General features: G+C 44.0%; 1 protein-coding gene and 1 long non-coding RNA gene across 8 annotated transcripts in view; one reads left to right on the top strand and one right to left on the bottom strand.

Annotated features, from left to right (window-relative positions):
• ANKRD6 (ankyrin repeat domain 6) overlaps window positions 1-18,547 on the top strand; it is a 118,817-nt gene that overhangs the window by 50,680 nt on the left and 49,590 nt on the right. Inside the window, exon 1 of one of the 7 annotated variants that reach the window (XM_080586603.1) lies at window positions 13,315-13,457. The exons of 5 other annotated variants lie outside the window; for them this stretch is intronic. In XM_080586603.1, the coding sequence (XP_080442729.1) occupies window positions 13,447-13,457 (11 nt within the window). In that variant the 5' untranslated portion in view covers window positions 13,315-13,446. Of the gene's footprint in view, window positions 1-13,314; window positions 13,458-18,359; window positions 18,447-18,547 lie in introns of those variants that run through there. One more of the 7 variants, XM_080586599.1, reaches the window with a different exon arrangement.
• On the bottom strand, window positions 6,854-12,967 carry LOC308192719. Its single transcript, XR_013949040.1, has 2 exons — window positions 12,864-12,967; window positions 6,854-12,304 (listed from the first exon to the last, which is right to left on the bottom strand). It is a non-coding gene; the product is annotated as an uncharacterized lncRNA (long non-coding RNA).

Below are 18,547 nucleotides of genomic sequence, written 5' to 3'. Positions count from 1 at the left end.
GTTTTTAATTGATTAGTGCATACATCAAAAGCGTGAAGGCTTTTTAGATGAAGGTGCTCTGATGTTGAAAGGTCCATAATTCGTTCACCGACACTTTGTTCATAAAAGTCTGCTTTCAGGAAAAATGAGTAGGAGAGACTTCATAACGTATTCCCAGAAATGCATTCAGAAATTGAATTAGGTAATCAGTGAGCTCAAAAATATTACTGATCACTTTTGAGTCATTCAGAGCTCCTGCGGAAGCAGAAACAGATAGGCTTTTTCCTCTGCAGTATCGGTACATCAGTGTGCAGCGAGGACTGCTTTTAACTTTGCAGTGGAAAGTTACTTACAGCCTGAAAACTCCTTTTTGCTCCATCCGTTTAGACCGCAGTCAGCGCCAGCCACGTTGCTTGCTCGGAAAGCCCTGGAGGCACGGCGTGAGCGCAGCAGTGTGCCCTGCTGTTTGCCTGGGCGTGAATTACAGCGCCTCTGATGAAGTCGAGGATGTGAACCGGCTTGGACTGACAAGACAAGTCCCCGCTATTTGTGGGGAGTCTCTCCTTCCCCCAGGTGAAGGAGCAGCTGGCTTTCCCCATCTGCTGCCAAATGGTCCAGAGCTGGCGCTGGTCTGCACCAGCACGGCCTGCTGCCCCTTGGTGTGGGGGGATGCTGTGAGCACCGGGCCCCCCACGTGGCTCCCGGTGCAGCCACGCAGGCAGAAGATTATTACTATTATTACTACTATTGTATTTTAAAAAGTAAATTAAAAGCGAAGTTCTTCAGAAGGCAGTGTTTTAAGTATTACAGTACCCAAGAATTCTGTGGAAATCTACAAACGTTGTCAGACTTAAACAGTTTCCCTGTTTTAATACTGAAAAATAAAAAGCAAAAAGAAAAAGTGTTACTAAACTTCTTCTTAAAAAAGAAAAGTCTTCTAAAAAGACTTGCATGCCTAAGACAAAAGACAGCAGGATGTAATCTCGTTTTCCTTGCTCAAGACAATTAGAAATACCTCCCCCTCAAAGGACTGTTATGCATTTTTCAGTGTGGGAAATACCCATGTGTTTCTCAAACCATGTGCACTAAGTAAATCTGACAGTTTATAAGGATGTTGTAGTTTGTTATATATTTATATATTTACTTAAGTGTGGCCTGGATTGTTTTCAGAAGCAAAGATCAGTAGACTGCAACAATCATATGTTAGGCTTTCAGGAAGCATTTCACTGTATATTTTGTTTTGTCTGCCGGACTATTGTCTTGTCTAGCTTTCGAAGGAAGAAAAAACAATGCAAATATTAGCAGAACTTTGAAGCAAATGAGAGATTTGGTCACTCTATAAAGCAGGATTTTTTTCTTTCTTTCCAAGGAAAGGACGTGGTAACCATGCTAGATATTTTTTTCTCTGAACTAAACTTACTCTATACAATTTTCATGTCTGGAAATTTCTCAGTAATCACTGAGATATGATATTTATCTTACTAATTCTTACATATACCCTAGCCTTTTATATAAAGCAGTGAACATGGGAAAAATGGGAAGCTTCTGAACGGTTAGCCTAATATGGCAGTCTGCCAAATGATTCTTGCACCTTTTAGCTCTCGATATGTTGGATAAACATTTGTCAAGTGAAATGTTCAGGTTTCCCAGAAGGCCTTAACAAGTCATGAAGCGTGTAACTTACAAACTGGAATTTCTTAACAGCTTGTGAACAAGGCAGTGCACACATCAACATTATGTAATGTATACGATTGGCTCTTTGGGGCTGTGTTGGCTTCTTTACTATATACCAAGCATCATTCTGGTATTTTAAGGATGTTTAAGGGTATGTGATTTTTTTCTAATGTGCCTTCTGTCTCCGTGTTGGAATAAGACAAGGCTCTGCTCTGACATCCCTGCAAGGTGCTCCTAGGCTGGCTTTGTGCTGCCTGGCTGGTTTCCCGTGGTTCTGGCCGATGGGTAGTCATGCCAGCCCTTCAGCTTAACGCCAGTCGGCGTCTGCAGCCCCAGTTAGCTTTTTGCCAGTTTGGGCTTGTCCCTGGGGGATTCCCTGTCCTCTCCCAGTTCTCTTTCTGTCTAGGAACTCAGCAATTGCTCTGAAAAGAAAATTGGCACAAGGCGTTTTTTCAATGCTTGCACTCTTTTCTCTCTCCTTACAGCTCTTCTGTTCTCCAGCACAGGCAAAAATTCTTCACCATCCCTCCTTTGCTTTCTCTTCCGCTTGCCCTGCTGGTCATGAGCCATCTGTCATTTCTTTTTGTTGCTTTTACATCTTGTCTCTTACTGTCCACCCTCACCTCTTGCTCCTTGTGTTTTATTAGCAACATAAGCTCATTTGATTCCCTTCCAGCTGGAGGAAGAAGGCCAGGCCACCACATTTGCACCTCTAGGTACCTTCTGCAACTCTCTTTTTCTTTTCATTGCTAAAGTTATTGTCAAGAGCTGTTGGTGCATACCTCTCCCTAATGTGCCCTGTGCATTTTCCATTCCAGGTTTGCACGCTTTATTCTGGGCAGTGACTCTACTGACCTTCCTCATCAAGGTTTACAACATGCTCTTACTGACAGCTGTCTTCAGTGTATTCCCTGACGTTGTTTTTGAAATCCTGCCCATGCTTTTGTGCTCCTGTCCTCTTGGAGTGTTTCTGCCACCACAGCAACTTGCTTGCAGGATCCTCCCCGTTTGGTATTTGTTCTGTGTGGTTGTGCCCTTGGTTGTTTGTGTGTGTTTTCTGCACCTTCTAGACAAGATTACCTTGAGATAAACTTTAACCCAACTTCTTTCTGAAGTCTCGCCCATGTTGCAGCCAACTTACCTTCTGCATGGGCCAGAAATCTCTCCCTTGCTTCCCAACATACTCCTGTGGACATGGAGATGTCAGCTGGTATTTTTCTATTCCATAAGCTCTGACTTTTCCCCTTTTCCAAACAATAACCAGCAATTCCTTATTTTTGATTATTTCAACAACACCATCATCCTTTCTTGCCACTCAGATTCCCAACAAGAAAATCTTTAATTCAGGGATCCCTCAGGTAATTGTGACCACACTGTACCTAAACCTTGCCAAATTCTTCCGCATGCATCTCTTTGGTATGCTTCTGTACTGTTAAAACTGTATCCAGAACTTATGTCTCAATATCTGCACATCTGTTACTGTGACATGCTTCACCGATGCCAGTAATGTTAGGATTTTACCCTCCTGCTGCTCTGGAATACCTCTCATGACTATTCTTCTTCCATTCAGTTTCCACCCTCTTCTGTGTTTGCGTGGTCACTGCAGAGGGTCTGGACAGTGGCATAATGCCACAAAACCCCATCTCAGCGATGGTTGTAAGAGAAGTTGAGCTGTCATGGCAATGACATCTGCCTCAACAGCGTGTGCTGGGCTGGAGGAGCAGCAATAACTAAACACTTTTGTTCTTCTTCAAGTTTGCTATTACTAATTTCAGCAATTTATGTATAAAATATTGTCTTCAGTGGTCAGTAAACCTGCTCTGCAGATTGCAGTCAAGCATCACGTGGCAATTCTGTCCCTAACGTAAATGAGCTTTTATGTCTGTTGGCTTCATTTCACGGGGGAGCTATCCGTACTTGTTCTCAAATATACCATAAGTTCTGCTCAGTTGCTGTTGGTTTGGAGATGATGTCAAAACAGAAAACAACGGGGGAAAGCAGTGAAATAGTTAAAAAAAAAAAAAAAAAAAAAAGTAAAATATTTCAGGGGAAGATTCTGGGTATGCTGTGGTGAAGGCAGCAGAAGATGAGGCTGAATCAGTAGCTTCCCACTAATACTCGGTATCTTTTTATTTCAGGACAGTTATGATTTTCCAGAATTGATTGACAGCCTGATTCAGACTAATTTTTTGCAGGAAAATACACATTTTGATAGTACATATAAAAGGGATTACTCTGATGGTACCAGAAACAGCTTTTTCAGCACACAGATGAGACTGAACCTAAGTTAAAATTTCTACTTTTTTTTTTAATATATTCTTTATGACTTTTTCCTGTCATTTTTATCCATCTTTGATTGGTTTTCTAACTGCCTTCTGTGGGCAGTAGGTGGGGAACTGGTGTTTTGCCTTCTGGCAGCATGCAGTTTTCCACCAGGTTTTCACTGATGGATCCAAAGTAAACGCATTTACTCCAGTAGTTTGCAGCAACCACTTGTAGGTGCATTATAAACTAATTGTACATTTGAGAAGTATTTAGCCATGTGTAGATGAAGTGATAAAAGAGGGAAACGGTTTGTATGAGCCACTAAATTGAAGTGAGGCTCCATAAAAGGTGCTGATCTGCATCAACCCAATGAATGGACTGTGAGGAGCTTAGGCACTCCAGCACAAAGGAGGGAAGAAGTATTATATTAGCAGGCAGACTAAGTGCACTGGCTGACAGGATATGGGCTTTGGAGGCATGAAGAGATAAAAGCAGAACAGAGAGAAGAAAAAGAACATCCCAGAGAGACAGTAGTGTCACTTAAAAATGGCAAGTGTTCTTTTCTGTTCATTTTTTTCACGTTTTTAATTATTTTTTAATCTTTGCTTTTAGTCTTAGTCTTAAGACCTCAGTTTGTAACCTGAGAGACAAACAGGATATACTATGGCTGCCTCTTCACATGTCTTATAAAATTAATGATGAAGACTGACTCACTTATAAAGATCAAACTATATTTATTCAAATGTAAAAGAATTACTTTACAGTAAGAAAATTAGTCTTACCATCGTTGTCCCAAAACTCCATCACAGTGGAAGATGAAGTGTGAATAAAAAGCAATTCAGCTCGTGTGTTCCCAGTTGAAATTCATAAGTGTGGAAGAGGGAGGCTGAATCTGATTTCTTCTCTGTGGAATTCTGCTTTCTGGCAGCCTGCAAGGATGGAAACCAACAAGCAGTTATAAATTTTTAAAGAGAAGTAGTTCAAATAAGTGGATTTTGAAATGAAATGCCTGTTGAAGGAAAACAAGCTTTCTAGCACTGCTGTTCTCTTTTTGCAGGGTGGAGTACTACAGTACTATTCTGCCATCCTTCAGCCATCTTATTTGTGCCAATAAGGGCAGCAGGGCTATTTTGCTCAAGCTTCCAGTTTGGGATTCATAACTGGTCACAGTTGGTCAGGTAATGATCGCAGTTTTGCTATGGACTGAGGAAACTTGGAAACATTGACTTGTCCAAACAGAACGCCACCTGAATTTTCACGTCCTCGTTTTTCCTTAGATGACGGATGTGGGAAGCAGTGCTGCTGGAACCCTGACACGTGAATAATGTTTGTCCTTCAGCCATCTCTTCTATGTGCAGTGATGGGGAGGTGGAGAATTACTCAGTGTTGCCTCCCATCCCCTTCCAAATGTTGAGTAATAAGTACAGTATGGCATCTTTTTTCAATTAAAAATATGAACAATAATTTAAAAAAAAAAAAAAGGAAAGACAGCAGGCAAAGATACCTGACCATTTGTGCCTTTTAATTTTCATTGCGGTGTCTCATCATCGTGTATGTGTTCGAGTGAATCTGGGGCTGCCCGGTGCTGCTGGCCTGCTCCAGCCTCACCTCCACAATAACCTTCCTGCAGCCCGAGGTTAGTGGCAGAGAGAGGTGCCAAGACTATCAGCATTAAGAAGTGATTTACTGAGCAAGGAGCGTACCTGTTACTAATGAGTTGCTGACGCTTTGCTCATCCTTGGGAAACGCGTTAACAGGCCTCAGCAAGACTGGTGGCAGTATTTCTCTGTTAGATTTATCTAACGGTAAAGGGCATGTGTCTGTGTATCTGAATTCGTGGCAGTGACTTCAAGTCCAGAGCTTCTCTGAGAAAACCAATGAAGTGCTTAAGGGGAAAAAAAAAGGAAGGAAACTGGCTATGTAGGAGTCAGGCTCAAAGGTGATCTGCAAACTAACATTTATTCTACGTTTGTTAAACTGTCCCATAGAGGACATTAAGATACTAATTGCCAATTACTTGTTTTAATTTTCTATGTACCTGTGTAAGCTCCCTTCACAGCTGACAATGCTGAGGGATCATTTCATACAGTTAAGAGCTTGTACCTTATTAGTGTCATTGATTATCCCCTTTTAATCAATGTGCCTCTTCCCAATACTTTGTTCGGCAGTTACCACCGGAGAGCTGAAAAGATAGATATTTCTTCTAGAAATAGAATTGAGCGTATTTTAATGTGCAGCCGTGCGCTGAAAACATCGGGAAAGTACCATCCTTTTTATCCTGGAGAGCTGGTGTCTTTCTGGCATTAGAGTCATACTTTGCTGACAGGAATGAATAGAGCTCCCAGCTACAACGGGGTACTCTGGAAACTGTCCTGGTTGTGCATCCGTAGCATATTTGTCAGTGGAGATGCCATTGTGAGGACAAACTTTGTTCTCAGTAAAGGCACTGAAAAAACAGGGGTCATAGTGGTAGAATAAAGAAGAAAAAATTGCCCTCTGCATTCCATTTCTTTAATTTATTATTTTATGTTACTTTATTTTTAAATTGAACAAGTCTAAAATAGACTCGTTGAGACCTGTTGTGCTCTCTGGACCATTTCAGATTGTAAGCACTGTAACAAATAACGTGGAAGTTACCAGCATGTTGTGGCATTTCATAAGTTGTGGTTTGCATTCTAGATACTAATCGCCAGGTGAATATTTGTATAGATGTACTTCTCTTAGTCAGAGGACAATATACAGTTTCCAGGAATTATAGATAAGAAGTAAGATACTGAAGTGAAATCATGCTAGCTGTGTTCCTGATGTACCTGATGAGGTGAACAGAATTGTGTAGCTAATCAAAAATAAATTGACTTAGGCTTAATTAGGTTTATAACACTAATGTTTCTGGGTTCTGTTGGTTTCGGTATTTTTTTGTTTGTGTTTGGTTTGGTTTGGTTGGTTGACTGTTTTTTAAAGGGACCTGTTGTTTTTCCAGTTACCAAATACAACTGGAACAACATGAAACCTGGGCTCCTTGTACAGCCTCTGAGACGTTTTGGGAACCTGTTCTTGGGGTACACCATTTATTCACGAGGAAGAGGGGTGTTCATGTTCATCCAAGAAGGAACAATAAAAAATGGAAACGAACAGAGGTGCCTTCTGATGGTGTTCAAACACTGGGGAAATCCACCTCATTTGAAATGTCTGTGTGGTGGTGCAGGAAACTATTATATGAAGGTATTTTGACCACTTTTACAGAAACAGCTGCTGTCAGCATACCTTTGTTCTTGGAAGAAGTAGGGCGAGGACGAGAAATTGCACAAATTCAGTAATAGCAGGAACCTATGAAATCATAGTTACGTTCTCTGTGGTGTGGCATTTCTTAATACGGGTGCACTGTCCTTGTAAAATACCAAGTCTTAAATGGTCAAAAATTGTAGGAAATAAAAGTAAAAATTGATACTGTGCATAGATACAGAACATTGGTTGTATTTGATACCTTTTGAAAATGAAAATGTATTTGAACTTAAGAGCTAGAGTAGGTGTGATTGTATTTTGTAAGTGTTTATTTCTGTGTGCATAGGACAGGGATAGGGGAAGGTAGCTTAATTTGAACTAGACTTAGATGATGTTGGTTGGAAGGGACATCTAGAGGTCATCTAGTCCAGCCTCTAGGTTGAAGCAGATGTGTCACTGCACCAGATCAGCCCTGGCCTTGTCTAGTTGGGTCTTGGCTATTTCCAAGGATGGAGATTCCACCATGTCTCTGTGCCACCTGTTCCAGCATTGCACTACCTGAATTTGTCCCAGTGTCTACTGTGAATCTCCCAGACTTCAGCTTGCCCCCCTTGTCCCTTGTTATACCATCTTCCTCTACTTAAAAACATTTGGCTCCGTTATCTTTGTACACGCCCAAGTTACTGCTCAAGCTGTTGTAGGCTGCTGTTAGATCTACCCATAGCCTCCTCTTTGCCATATTAGAGCTGTGCTCTCTCAGCCCGATCTTGCAGGTCATACTGTAGGTTTACGACCGTGTTGGTCATAAATTGCAATTACAATTTAGAAAATTACAATTTTCTAAATTGGGCACCAAAATTCAGATACCGGAGTTTAATTCTGTGACTAGAATGGTTTGATTTATATTTTCAACTTGCTAAGTACCAGCATCAGTTCGCGTTAAGCTAAAATATGTAGCCCTAGAGACATGGGCTATACTATAAAGCAGCTGGAATAAATGAATAACAACAAATAATTCTTTTTACATGATTTGTGAGAACAGCCCATATTTTGTTTCCATCACTTAGTGCAACGGCAGTAAGTTAATCCACACAGTCTTACAGTTTGGCGAGGGAACTGAGACGTGATTTCCATCTTGTGAAGCGTTGTACGAACAGGAACATAACAGCCAACGTTTGTGTTAGCTGCAAGAATTCCTTAAAAGTGTGACTAATTAGCGATGACTTAAGTTTTACAGCAAGGATAAAAGGAGCCGAACATGGGTCTTGTTAAGTTAATCTTCTTATGCAGTCTGCGAACTGAGTTAGTTTAGGTTCACTGTTACTCCGTTTTGTATTGTTGGTGGTTAATGTTTGGGTGGAACACACGTTAAAACATAATGCAGGTTTATGCTGTGAGGAGAAAAAAAGACGGTTTGAACAATTTTTGTTATGTTGTAGCTTGAATTAGGATCAGCGTGGTGTTTGGATTAAAAACCCAAATCAAATTTTGTTCTGTTTTGTTCAGCCGAACTTGTTTTTCCTCAGACATGCTGAGGGCCAGCCCTGACCCCTCAGGCGGTGCAGGTCTGCGCATCCAGCAGCACGTCTGTGGTAACAGGGAGAACATGCAGGATAAAATGTTTGTGTTTTGCCCTGTCAAACCTTGTAAACTGGTCGTGAAGCTCACAGCTCTTAGCTCCTTTTCTGAGTTCATTCCTGGACAGGCTGTGGGGAAACAGGTCCTGCTGGAGAGCCCTGCTGCCCGGGCACGGCCCAGGACTCGAGGTTCCCTCTTCAGCTGTGGTGGTGTTGGGGTCTGCCCGCTGTGCACACCAAGAGCTTTCTGGTGTCAAGACTGGATGTGTCGAAGCAGAAGCTGGAGAGCTTGGGGCTTAATGCAAGCACCTTTGGGCCCAGCAACCACAGTTCTTGCTGCTTTACTTGGGTTAGGACTGTCCTGAGCGTCAATGAAGCGACCTTCATGTTTGCATTAGGCCTTTGGGACACGAACATGGTTCCATGACTCTGATTCTTCTGCTATTGCCTGATTATCAGCACCTAATATTTTTTGTACTTATTTAAGTGGTTGCTGGAGGGTCAGAGTCCGTGCTCTGCCTTGCTTGCAGAAATAATAGATGAAGAAATGCGAACAAGGATTTTAAAGCATAACATCTAAACTCACAGCGGATATTTTAAGGAGCTGCTGGATCTTCACTCCACATTAAAAAGGAAAGAAAAGAAAAATCAGTCAGTCATAACAATCATAACCTGACTTTGTTATTGATAGTGAAGTTTCTTGATATTCAAAGAGGACTTCTGCATTTCCTTACAGGAAAATAAATGCCCAAAATGCATCTCGAAGGGCACTGGGAAAAGGTTTTCCTTCAAGAGAAGGATATGGAAAAGGGAAGGAGCGATGTATAGCAGTTTTATTCTACTTTAAGCAATACTGCTTTTTTTTTTTCCCCAATTTTTCCTTTTAACGAGAAAAAGCGCATTTGTGATTTTTAGAAAAGGAAGGAGTGGGAGCAGTGGGACAAAGACAAGAGGCTTAATTTCAGCAAATGTAAGGGTAGCAGTATTAATATCCCATGAGATTCATAAGGATTTTGTGAAAGGAAGAATGGTTTCCAAACAAAACAGTTTCAGTTTTTGCCTTTGATGCAGTGTGAGACCAGAAAACAAACAAACAGGTAAGTTGTGGTAAGTGCAGCTATGGCAACAGCTCTAAAAAGGGATGAGATGAGCTCTGGAGGTCTCTCCCAAATATCCATTTCCTTGAGCCTAGCTTTAGGCTACATCTTTCTGTACATAATCATGAACGTGGCTATTGATATTCTAGCTGTAGTTTAGACACAATTTATTAATTTAGTTCTTTAAATCTCAATATTTTTAATTATAATGAAACAGGTATATTTGCAAGACTGAAATAAAACGTCTTGCATGTCTGAAAGTTCTTGCTTTGAAAAGAGGACTCTTGAGTAAGCAGTGCTGGTGAAACTGGTTGTCTGCAGTCTGCTTTATGCCTGCCCCTACAGCCCTCACTGCTGCTTTGGGGAACGTCTGAGCTCCAGGGGTGCCTCTGAAGGGAGGTGGCTTTTCCTTAAGTACAAATGTTTGACTGGTAATTTGAATCTATACTATGTTTTCATAATAAATATAAAAATAGAAACCATATGAAACTTAAGAACACAGAATAAATTAACTTGTAGAATAGTGAATTCATTTTAACTCTGGATAAAGAAGCAAATAGTGAGTTCGTGTAAAATAAAATTAGAAGAATAAAAAGAAACATGAATAAGATGATCAAAAATACTGTTGGTACCTACATATCTACTGAAACTGGCCTGAGGTGAAGGTCAACTCTAGTCTGAGAGGTAAGCACTATGCTTCTTCAGCTGAGATCCTCCCTTGTAATATATTTTGCTTTTAGGTAGTTTATTACATGGTGATTTGGATTGCTTGGGTAAAAAAAGCTTTGAACTTCTCTTAGCTGCCTAGCAAGTGTAATATTTTTCTCCTGCTGATATTTGAATGTGTTTTCATATTATTTCAAATAGTAATGATGTAAACCTCTATGCCATTCAGACGCTTTTCTTTTTGTCTATGAGTTTTCTCTCCATCTGTTAAAAAAGCCTTCCAAAAACATAAATAGCATTTGTAGGTGGAGAATGGTTAAACTTGTCATAAATTAATTCTGCTTCTCTTTGAACTTTACAATAACTTAAAGTTATTCTTACAGAAATTACTGTTGCCACTTCCCATTTTCCAGCCAGTTTCTCATGATAGACAAATGAAAAAGCAATTATAACGTAGTCAGCAAAACAGTCGAAAAAGGTCAAGACACAGACATAACTAATGGTTTGTTTTCTGACATCTTTCTGTATTATCATGTTTTTCTACATAATCCCATCTGATCTGAATACATTGGGGAAAAAAGGATAGGCAAAGCAGCTGAATTATGTAGAGATGTTAATTAGTAGGAAGGAGGGACAGTAAGGTCTTAAAACAGCATTTTCTAACTGAAGTCACAGAACTGGCATTTCAGCAATGATTTCTGCTTCAGAGATCAAGAGAGATTATTTATTCTTAGCAGTGTTCTGTCTGCAGCTCTCAGAAATTCAGGCAGGCCAAGTGACTTCGATCATTTGCAAACACTGCTGAAAAAGCACTGGAAGTGTACTGAGCCCCAAGGGCTCGTTTCCAGCCTGTGAAGCCACCAACTCCCATGCAGACTATTTGGTCTCCTTTCTAACTCAACTCTAAGGGGAGGGAATGACCACTGCTCCAGTTTTGCTTAACAAAAAAGTTCATTTGAAAATACATCCGTCTTTCAAAACAAAACAGTAACATCAAAAACATGCTACACAGACAGTGACATTTTTTGTAATATGCAGGATAGTTTTCTGAAACATGTCTAGTGTTAGGGTCATACACTCTTTTGCAGCCTTTCTTTCACCTGCATGTGATAATAGTGAGACATGGTTAGTCCAGAAGACCAACTTCCAGCACTGGCCTGAAGTAGATACATAGTGAAAGTACAAAAATTGGTAAAGCATGGAAAAATGTATTTTGCTCATTCTTCCTTTTTACTGTTTTCTAATATCTGCAGCAAATAAATCTAAGAACATTTTCTTGAAAAATATTTTTACTTAACATGTGTGTTTTTTTCTGGTAGTAAAACCTTGATCTTCCGCCTACAATAAAGTCAGAGACATTTGGTAGAAGGGCAAAGCTGAGGTCTCAGACACTGAAACCTCCTGGCTTTTCAGCGACAGGGGTGTTCAAGATGAGTTTCAGCTGCCCGCACTAGACAGTCTGCCTCACAACATTCTTTGTCACAAAAGATAGCAGCCTTTGATATAGAAACTTTTAATAGTGCTCTCCCTAATATTATCCCTGTTTATATGGATAGCTCACGGACTGCTGTCACTTACGGAAATATACTGCCAAAGGTTTCCGTTCTGTTGGGCATACAGCTCTCCCTGTTGGTTACAGACGGATGCCTTTGCTGAGCCCAACAGAAATAGGGACTCGGTGTTGATAAAAGCTGTTGTTTGGTACTTGACGTGTGAGCGCTGACTTGGTCCTTCATATCCCCTGATGGGCAGCAAACCTTGGGCAGCCAGGTCTTTTGGGGCCTTCTCAGACTCACGTAGCCAAAGAAGGGATGCAGCTGGTTTCTGTTGTCAGCAATAGAAAAGCCAAAATTGTGTCAGATGCTAGGCAATGTGTGGCGGCCCTGTAGTCCGAAACTGGTTGTTCTCCACAGTCTGGGAAGATGAGCACCCTGTTCAGTAGAAGCTGGTCATTTAAACATCCCACAAACAGGTGATCATCTGCCATCAAATGTACGTCCTGACCACTCCCAAATAAGCAGCTAATTCTTTAACTGTATTTCTCTTTGCTAGAATATAAGGTAAAGAACTGGTCATCAACTCTCATCATCCTAATCAAAATATGGAAGAATTATTTTTGTTAACAGTGTAAGCTGACTACACTGCCTCTGTGGGTGTAGGGGGAAACAGAAGCTTAATTTATAAGGAAAACTCAGTTCACTGTCATATTGACTCCAGAAAGACAGGGGTGGCAGCCTGGCCGTGGCATCCTTTTTCTTTGTGATCCAGCCTCTTAGACCCTACCAGAGCTGCTGGCAAAAGTGGATGAAATCTGCAGTTAGCCAAGCAACTGTGAAGTTGATATATTAATTTATCTGACGTGCAAAGTCTAAGCTGTTATTACCTGAGAGCACCTTCCTTTTTCCATCCCCGCATACTGTTCTGGTGCCAGACGGAGGGGTTGGTGGAGGGGTCTTACTGAGATAACTTCAAAATTCATCCTTTTTTAGGCTCCCAAGGTGGCAGCGCTGCAGCAGTGTGTCCAGGAACTCCTTTGTGGTGTGCTCTGTTGTCCTGCGGTCTGTGGGGGTTCGCTCTCATCACTGTGAATAACAACAACAACACAAAGCCCTCAGGACTGAAACGTGGTGTTGTTAGCAGGGCTGATTCCCACTCTTGCAGGACATCGTCCTCGAGGCTGGGTACCTGGACTTCGTGAGTCAGAGCTCTGTGGCCCAGCCCTGCACTGCTGCCTGGGTGCCTGCCAGCTCTCGGCATGGCAGCAGCCCGTGTCCCGCCGGGCGCGATGTTGGATGTCAAGGCTGCTTGCCTCTTTCCACACGTCACATGCCAGCTATTTGCTCCGTCTGCTGCAAATGGGGGACTTAGGGCTTCTGGTGGTCTCAGTGAGGCATCGTCCAGCGGCAACCTCTGCTCTTCACCCTCCTGTTGATGGAGTACTTCCCGATTCCCCACCCCGCTGTTAAATGGCACGCCGGTAAGCTGTTCTGCGCTACGCTGCTCTAATCACGTCCAGATTTGATGCCAGCTTTAGCAAAGTGCTCCTGCAGTTGTTACTAAGACTCTTAATCCCCAGCTATTGAAAAGCAATTACTCTTTCAGAGTTGCCAAGAGCAAGTGGGTGAGGAAAAACAAGCCCTAAGATAAGTAATTTCATGGTTTGGGTGGTTTTTAAGGCTTTTTTTTTTCCCAAAAAATGTGTTACATCTATCGCCAGCCCTGGTACTTCAGTGCCCAGCTTCAGCTTTCTGTATGGAAAGTAAACTGGTGAGAGGAGGCAGGGGAGCAGCTCTCTTCATGCTTGTCAGGGCATGTGTGGATTCTCAAAATGAAGATGTCACGGGTGCATGCACTCCTGCAATTAACCTGGTAAATAAGCAGTATTCTCGAGAGAGCTGCAGGTACTCCGGGGTAACCGTTTCTTACCCCAGCTTATGACGGGGGGTAGTGTCTGAGACAGCAAGAAGTTCTTGCTCCTTGAATTTCAGAGTAGCAGTTTCTTCTCACCTTGTTTCAGCTCCAGCATTACAGCCCTACAGCAAAAATAGTAATAAATAAAGCATTCTTTGCATAAGGCTGCAATAACCTGGAATAGTGGGCAATGCTTCTCAGTCTTAGCAAGTTCAGGGCTATAATATAGTTCTTCGTATTCAGTGTATCTGCATAAAGACGTGGTTTACTTAGGCTTAGTTCTGGCTGCCTCAACATCTTGCAAATGATAATCTATTGTTTTTCTTCTTACAAAATTTTTATGAAGCACAAACATAGGTTGTGACGGAATGCATATAATTTTTCACTTTCGGGAGTTACCTCAGGTTTGGTTTTTTGAGTCCTCAGTGTCCTCCCCTCCCCTTATATTCCAGTGTTTCCAGTGGCTCCATTAATACATACTTCCCTCCATCAGCAATAGGGTCCTCATCTTCAGACACTGGTTGCATAATTTATTTCTGCATGTCGTGGAAGTGCTGCAGGTGACCGATGGCAAACAGCTAGCTGCACCAGGGACTGAAACTTGGAGCCGCGTAGGGGAGAAATCCTGGTGAGGTGACCGTCCTTCCCGACACGTCGCCGCAGTGCCCGGGGTGCCATCCCACGGGCAGCTGCTGCTCTTCTCCTGGCTGGCGCCAGGCTCTGTTCTGTGGTGAGCTGCCGGGGACAGCCCTGCCTGCAGGGAGACAGCAATCAAGCCTTCTTAAGAGTCTTCTCCACGTTATATCAAAACAGCCTGTGTTTGAGTATGGAATGTGACGGGGTTTGAACGCAGTCTTCTCCTTGCGCATTTCTTCTGCCTTAAGGTTGGTTATGTACTGCTGCAGAAAGCGTTCCTGATATCAAAGCGGTTCTCTGCATCAAACATAGATTAAAAAAAGAGAGATTTTTGTAGTTGGGTTGGAGCTCAGATGTACTCTGGAACAACAGATATTTCACATCGCGATTGGCCCGGTCCAGGTGTAAACAAGCTAGTGTCAGGTGGAGCATGATCTATTAATTCTTACTTTCAATCCAGTAGACTTCATAACTGATCCTGCTTCTTACTGAACTGTCATAGATTTTTCTATAGCTAATGTGAAACAGAGCAGAACAGATTTTTTTTTGTCTGCTGTCTTTTCCCTTGCTGTCTTCTTTAAAAAAAAAAAAAAGGTACTGAGGGGAACTTGTGTTAAATTCAGTGTGACTCCTTGAAATAGCTGTATATGGCTACAACACCAGACCTTCCTACGCGCTGAGGTGGATTTGCTGCTGGATGCACTCTTTGATGATTCCCGTTGCAGATGAGCAAGATTAAAAACACACCAGGGAATCAGCCACACTGAAGAACTGGTGGCTGATTTTAAACTCTGTTTCTTGAACTTGCCAGTCTCTTTAAGGTAGGGGCTGTCCTCGCCACATGATGGTTACTTCTGTGCAGGAGTGACCGACAGGAGGAAGATATGAAGATCTTTTTTCTCTCCCTTGGATCACTGTAGACCCCTGGGCAGCATGAGGCTGTAGTTGGATGAGCACTGTAAGCTGTCACTGAAAGAAGCCATTGCATTGTTGCTGGGCCCCACCTAGTAATTCTCACGTTTGTGTTGTCTTCTCCAGCTATTTGCACAGCTCAGGGTGGATCAGCTCAGGGAGTTTGATTGGTCTTAAAATCTTAACTGTTTAATTCCTTTACCACAGAATTTTTCAAGTGCGATCACTTTCCCTGTCCAGGTCATCATGCAGTCACAGAAGTGCGAGTGCCATTGGGAAAAAAGGCAGTGCAGCTACGGGAGCAAACGAATTTTGTGAGGAAGATGCCACTGTGGCCATCAGCATTAGCTGAAGGCATTGAGGGAACTGCACCGGGGCTGGGCTTTGTTTGTGCGACTGTTTCACCTAACTGGATGGTTTGTCTGGAGGAGGCTGTCCCGGTGGTGTTGGCTGCCCTGATGCCTGACATGCCATATAAAAATGGCTTCATTCCTGCTCTTTTAGTGTCACAACATGTTTTCCCTATGAAATACTACTTCTCTCTGTGTGTGTAAGAGATGGGAAAGTTTGTGATTGTGGGCTTGCCTTTCTGTAGCATGGCAGTGGGCTTCAAAAAGGGGAGTCCTCGGTATGGACATTCAGGTTTAGAGGTGATAACTGGGCACATCGCTTACCTTTATGGCATGCTGTGTTTTAGCAGCAGCCCAGTCTCTGGCAGATCCTTTGCCTACACCTCAGGGATTTGAGGAGGAGAGGAAAAGTCCATTTCCTTTTTGGTGAAGCGACAGCTTGGCAGCTGCTCTTTTGCCTTGGGGAGCTGCTGCAACGTGGTCCTTTACAGATCTGTGGAGCTGCCATGTAGCAAGGGACCGTGCTGCCTGTCCACACTGGGACAGAAAACCACAGCGAGCCATCAGCCCTTCCACCCCATGTGCCAGCTTGCTCAGAGCGGGCAGCAGCAAAGCTCTCCCCCAGAAACCCAAAGGGATCCAGCAGAGGAGCCAGCCATGCCCAGTCCTCTTGAGCCTGTAAGTCGTGGTTGGAGAAGGAGCAAGTTTCTCTTGGCAGAGAGCAGAAGGAAGGGGTGTATGTGAAGACACAGAGCATCAGTGCTAGAAGAAAGCACAGGCTGCCATGTTTTCTTCCTTTTCCCTGCCCCAGGAAAATTTGGCATGTGTGCTAGCGGTGTGTGTGCGCGCCTTCCTGTGAAGGACAGGGCCAGAGTGTGCAGGAGGGTCTGCCTGAGCTTCTTGGAGGTTCTGAGTGTCGTCACAAGCTGTTCACCAGGTGGCGTTTGAGGTTTGCTTGCCTCAGGAACTGAATTTATGACCCACTGTGGTGGTTTTACTCAGGTGGGCAGCTGAGCTCCACCACAACCGCTCTCTCACTCCACCTCCTCAAAGGGAAAGGGGGAGAAAATACGATGGAAAGGGCTCAAGAGTTGAGATAAGGACAGGGAGATCACTCAACAATTACCGTCATGGGCAAAACAGACTCAGCATAAGGAGATTAATATAATTTATTGCCTATCACTAGCAGACCAGCAGGAAATTAAAAGCAGACTAAAAACACCTTCCCCCTATCCACTGTCTTCCACCTCCTCCCCCTGAGCAGTGCAGGGGAACAGGGAATGGGGGCTGCGGTCAGTCCCTGACACTTCATCCCGCCGCTCCTTCACGGTCCCTCTCTGCCCCTGCTCCACGTGGGTCCCTCCCACGGGATGCCGTCCTGCCCGAACTGAGCCTGCGGGGGCTGCCCACAGGCAGCAGCTCCTCAACAACTGCTCCCACACGGCTCCGTACCACGGGGTCCATCCCCCAGGAGCAAACTGCTCCAGCACGGGTCCCCCACGGGCGGCAGCTCCCCCCAGACCCCCTGCTCCTGCGTGGGCTCCTCTCCACGGGCTGCAGCTCCGGCCCGGGGCCTGCTCCTGCGGGGGCTCTCCATGGGCCGCAGCCTCCTCCAGGCCACATCCACCTGCTCCACCGGGGGCTCCTCCACGGGCTGCAGCGTGGAGATCTGCTCCGTGTGGGACCCATGGGCTGCAGGGGGACAGCCTGCTCCACCAGGGGCCTCTCCACAGGCCGCAGGGGAACTGCTGCTCCTTGCCTGGAGCACCTCCTGCCCTCCTTCAGTGACCTTGGGGTCTGCAGGGCTGATGCTCACTCCTCTCTCCCAGCTGCTGTCATGCAGCAGGTTTTTTCCCTTCCTTCAATCTGCTCTCCCAGAGGCCCACCCAGCATTGCTCCCTGTCTTGGCTCTGGCCAGCGGCGGGTCCCTTTTGGAGCCGGCTGGAGCTGGCTCTGATCTGACATGGGGCAGCTGCTGGGCTCTGCTCACAGAGGCCACCCCTGCTGCCCCCGTGTTACCAAGCCCTTGCCACATAAACCCATACACCTAGGGGTAGTAGAGACCTGTTTGCTTTGGCAGTGTAGGCCTGTAAGTTTTCTCATCTATTCTTTTTCCCAGCAGCTCACAAATACTGCTAAAAAGGTAGTCTCTCTGGAGGTGAGACTTCAGAAAGGATGTAATGACAGGTATAGCAACAAAGAAAGCAGAAAAAGCAGCAAGAAAGGGGAGCTAGTAAAAGTATTTATGTAAAGAGAACAAGGGAAGGATCACAGGCTGAAAATGGAAACCTCAGCAGATACCCCTGATGAGTTCCTGTAGCCAGCGAAAAGTCTGCTCAGTCACGTCCATCTAGGTGCCCTGGCTGACATGGGATATCTGAACTGGGGTGGCAGCACAATGTCGTGGAGAATGGTACGAGAGAAAGAGAAGCAGAACGAGTCCTTTTCCCCGATTTCATTTGTCACGCGCTTTCTGGGAAGTTACGAAGGTGTCTGTCTCATTTTCCCTGCTTGTGTAATCATGCAGCTCTCGCTGCTTGGCGTTTTCAAAGATCAGTCAGTGGGAACCAAACTGGCAAGCCGTGGTTTGAACTTGTCTTGTTTGTAGTGGGAAGTGCCTGTGAAAACTTCGGGAGGAAATGACTGCTTTTGCCCAGGTGTATTCAGGCAGCCGTATGTTGCAGAAAGCAGTGGTGTTAAGTTTCCTTACTCCGCAGTCTGCTTTGACACTCCATTTATTATGTGTTTCTCCTCATGC

The sequence above is a fragment of the Anser brachyrhynchus genome (assembly GCF_964034855.1).
Source record: "Anser brachyrhynchus genome assembly, chromosome: 3".
NCBI classification, from domain to species: Eukaryota; Metazoa; Chordata; class Aves; order Anseriformes; family Anatidae; genus Anser; species Anser brachyrhynchus.
Note: the sequence above shows the minus strand (reverse complement) of the source record. Positions and strands in the feature narration are given on the sequence as shown.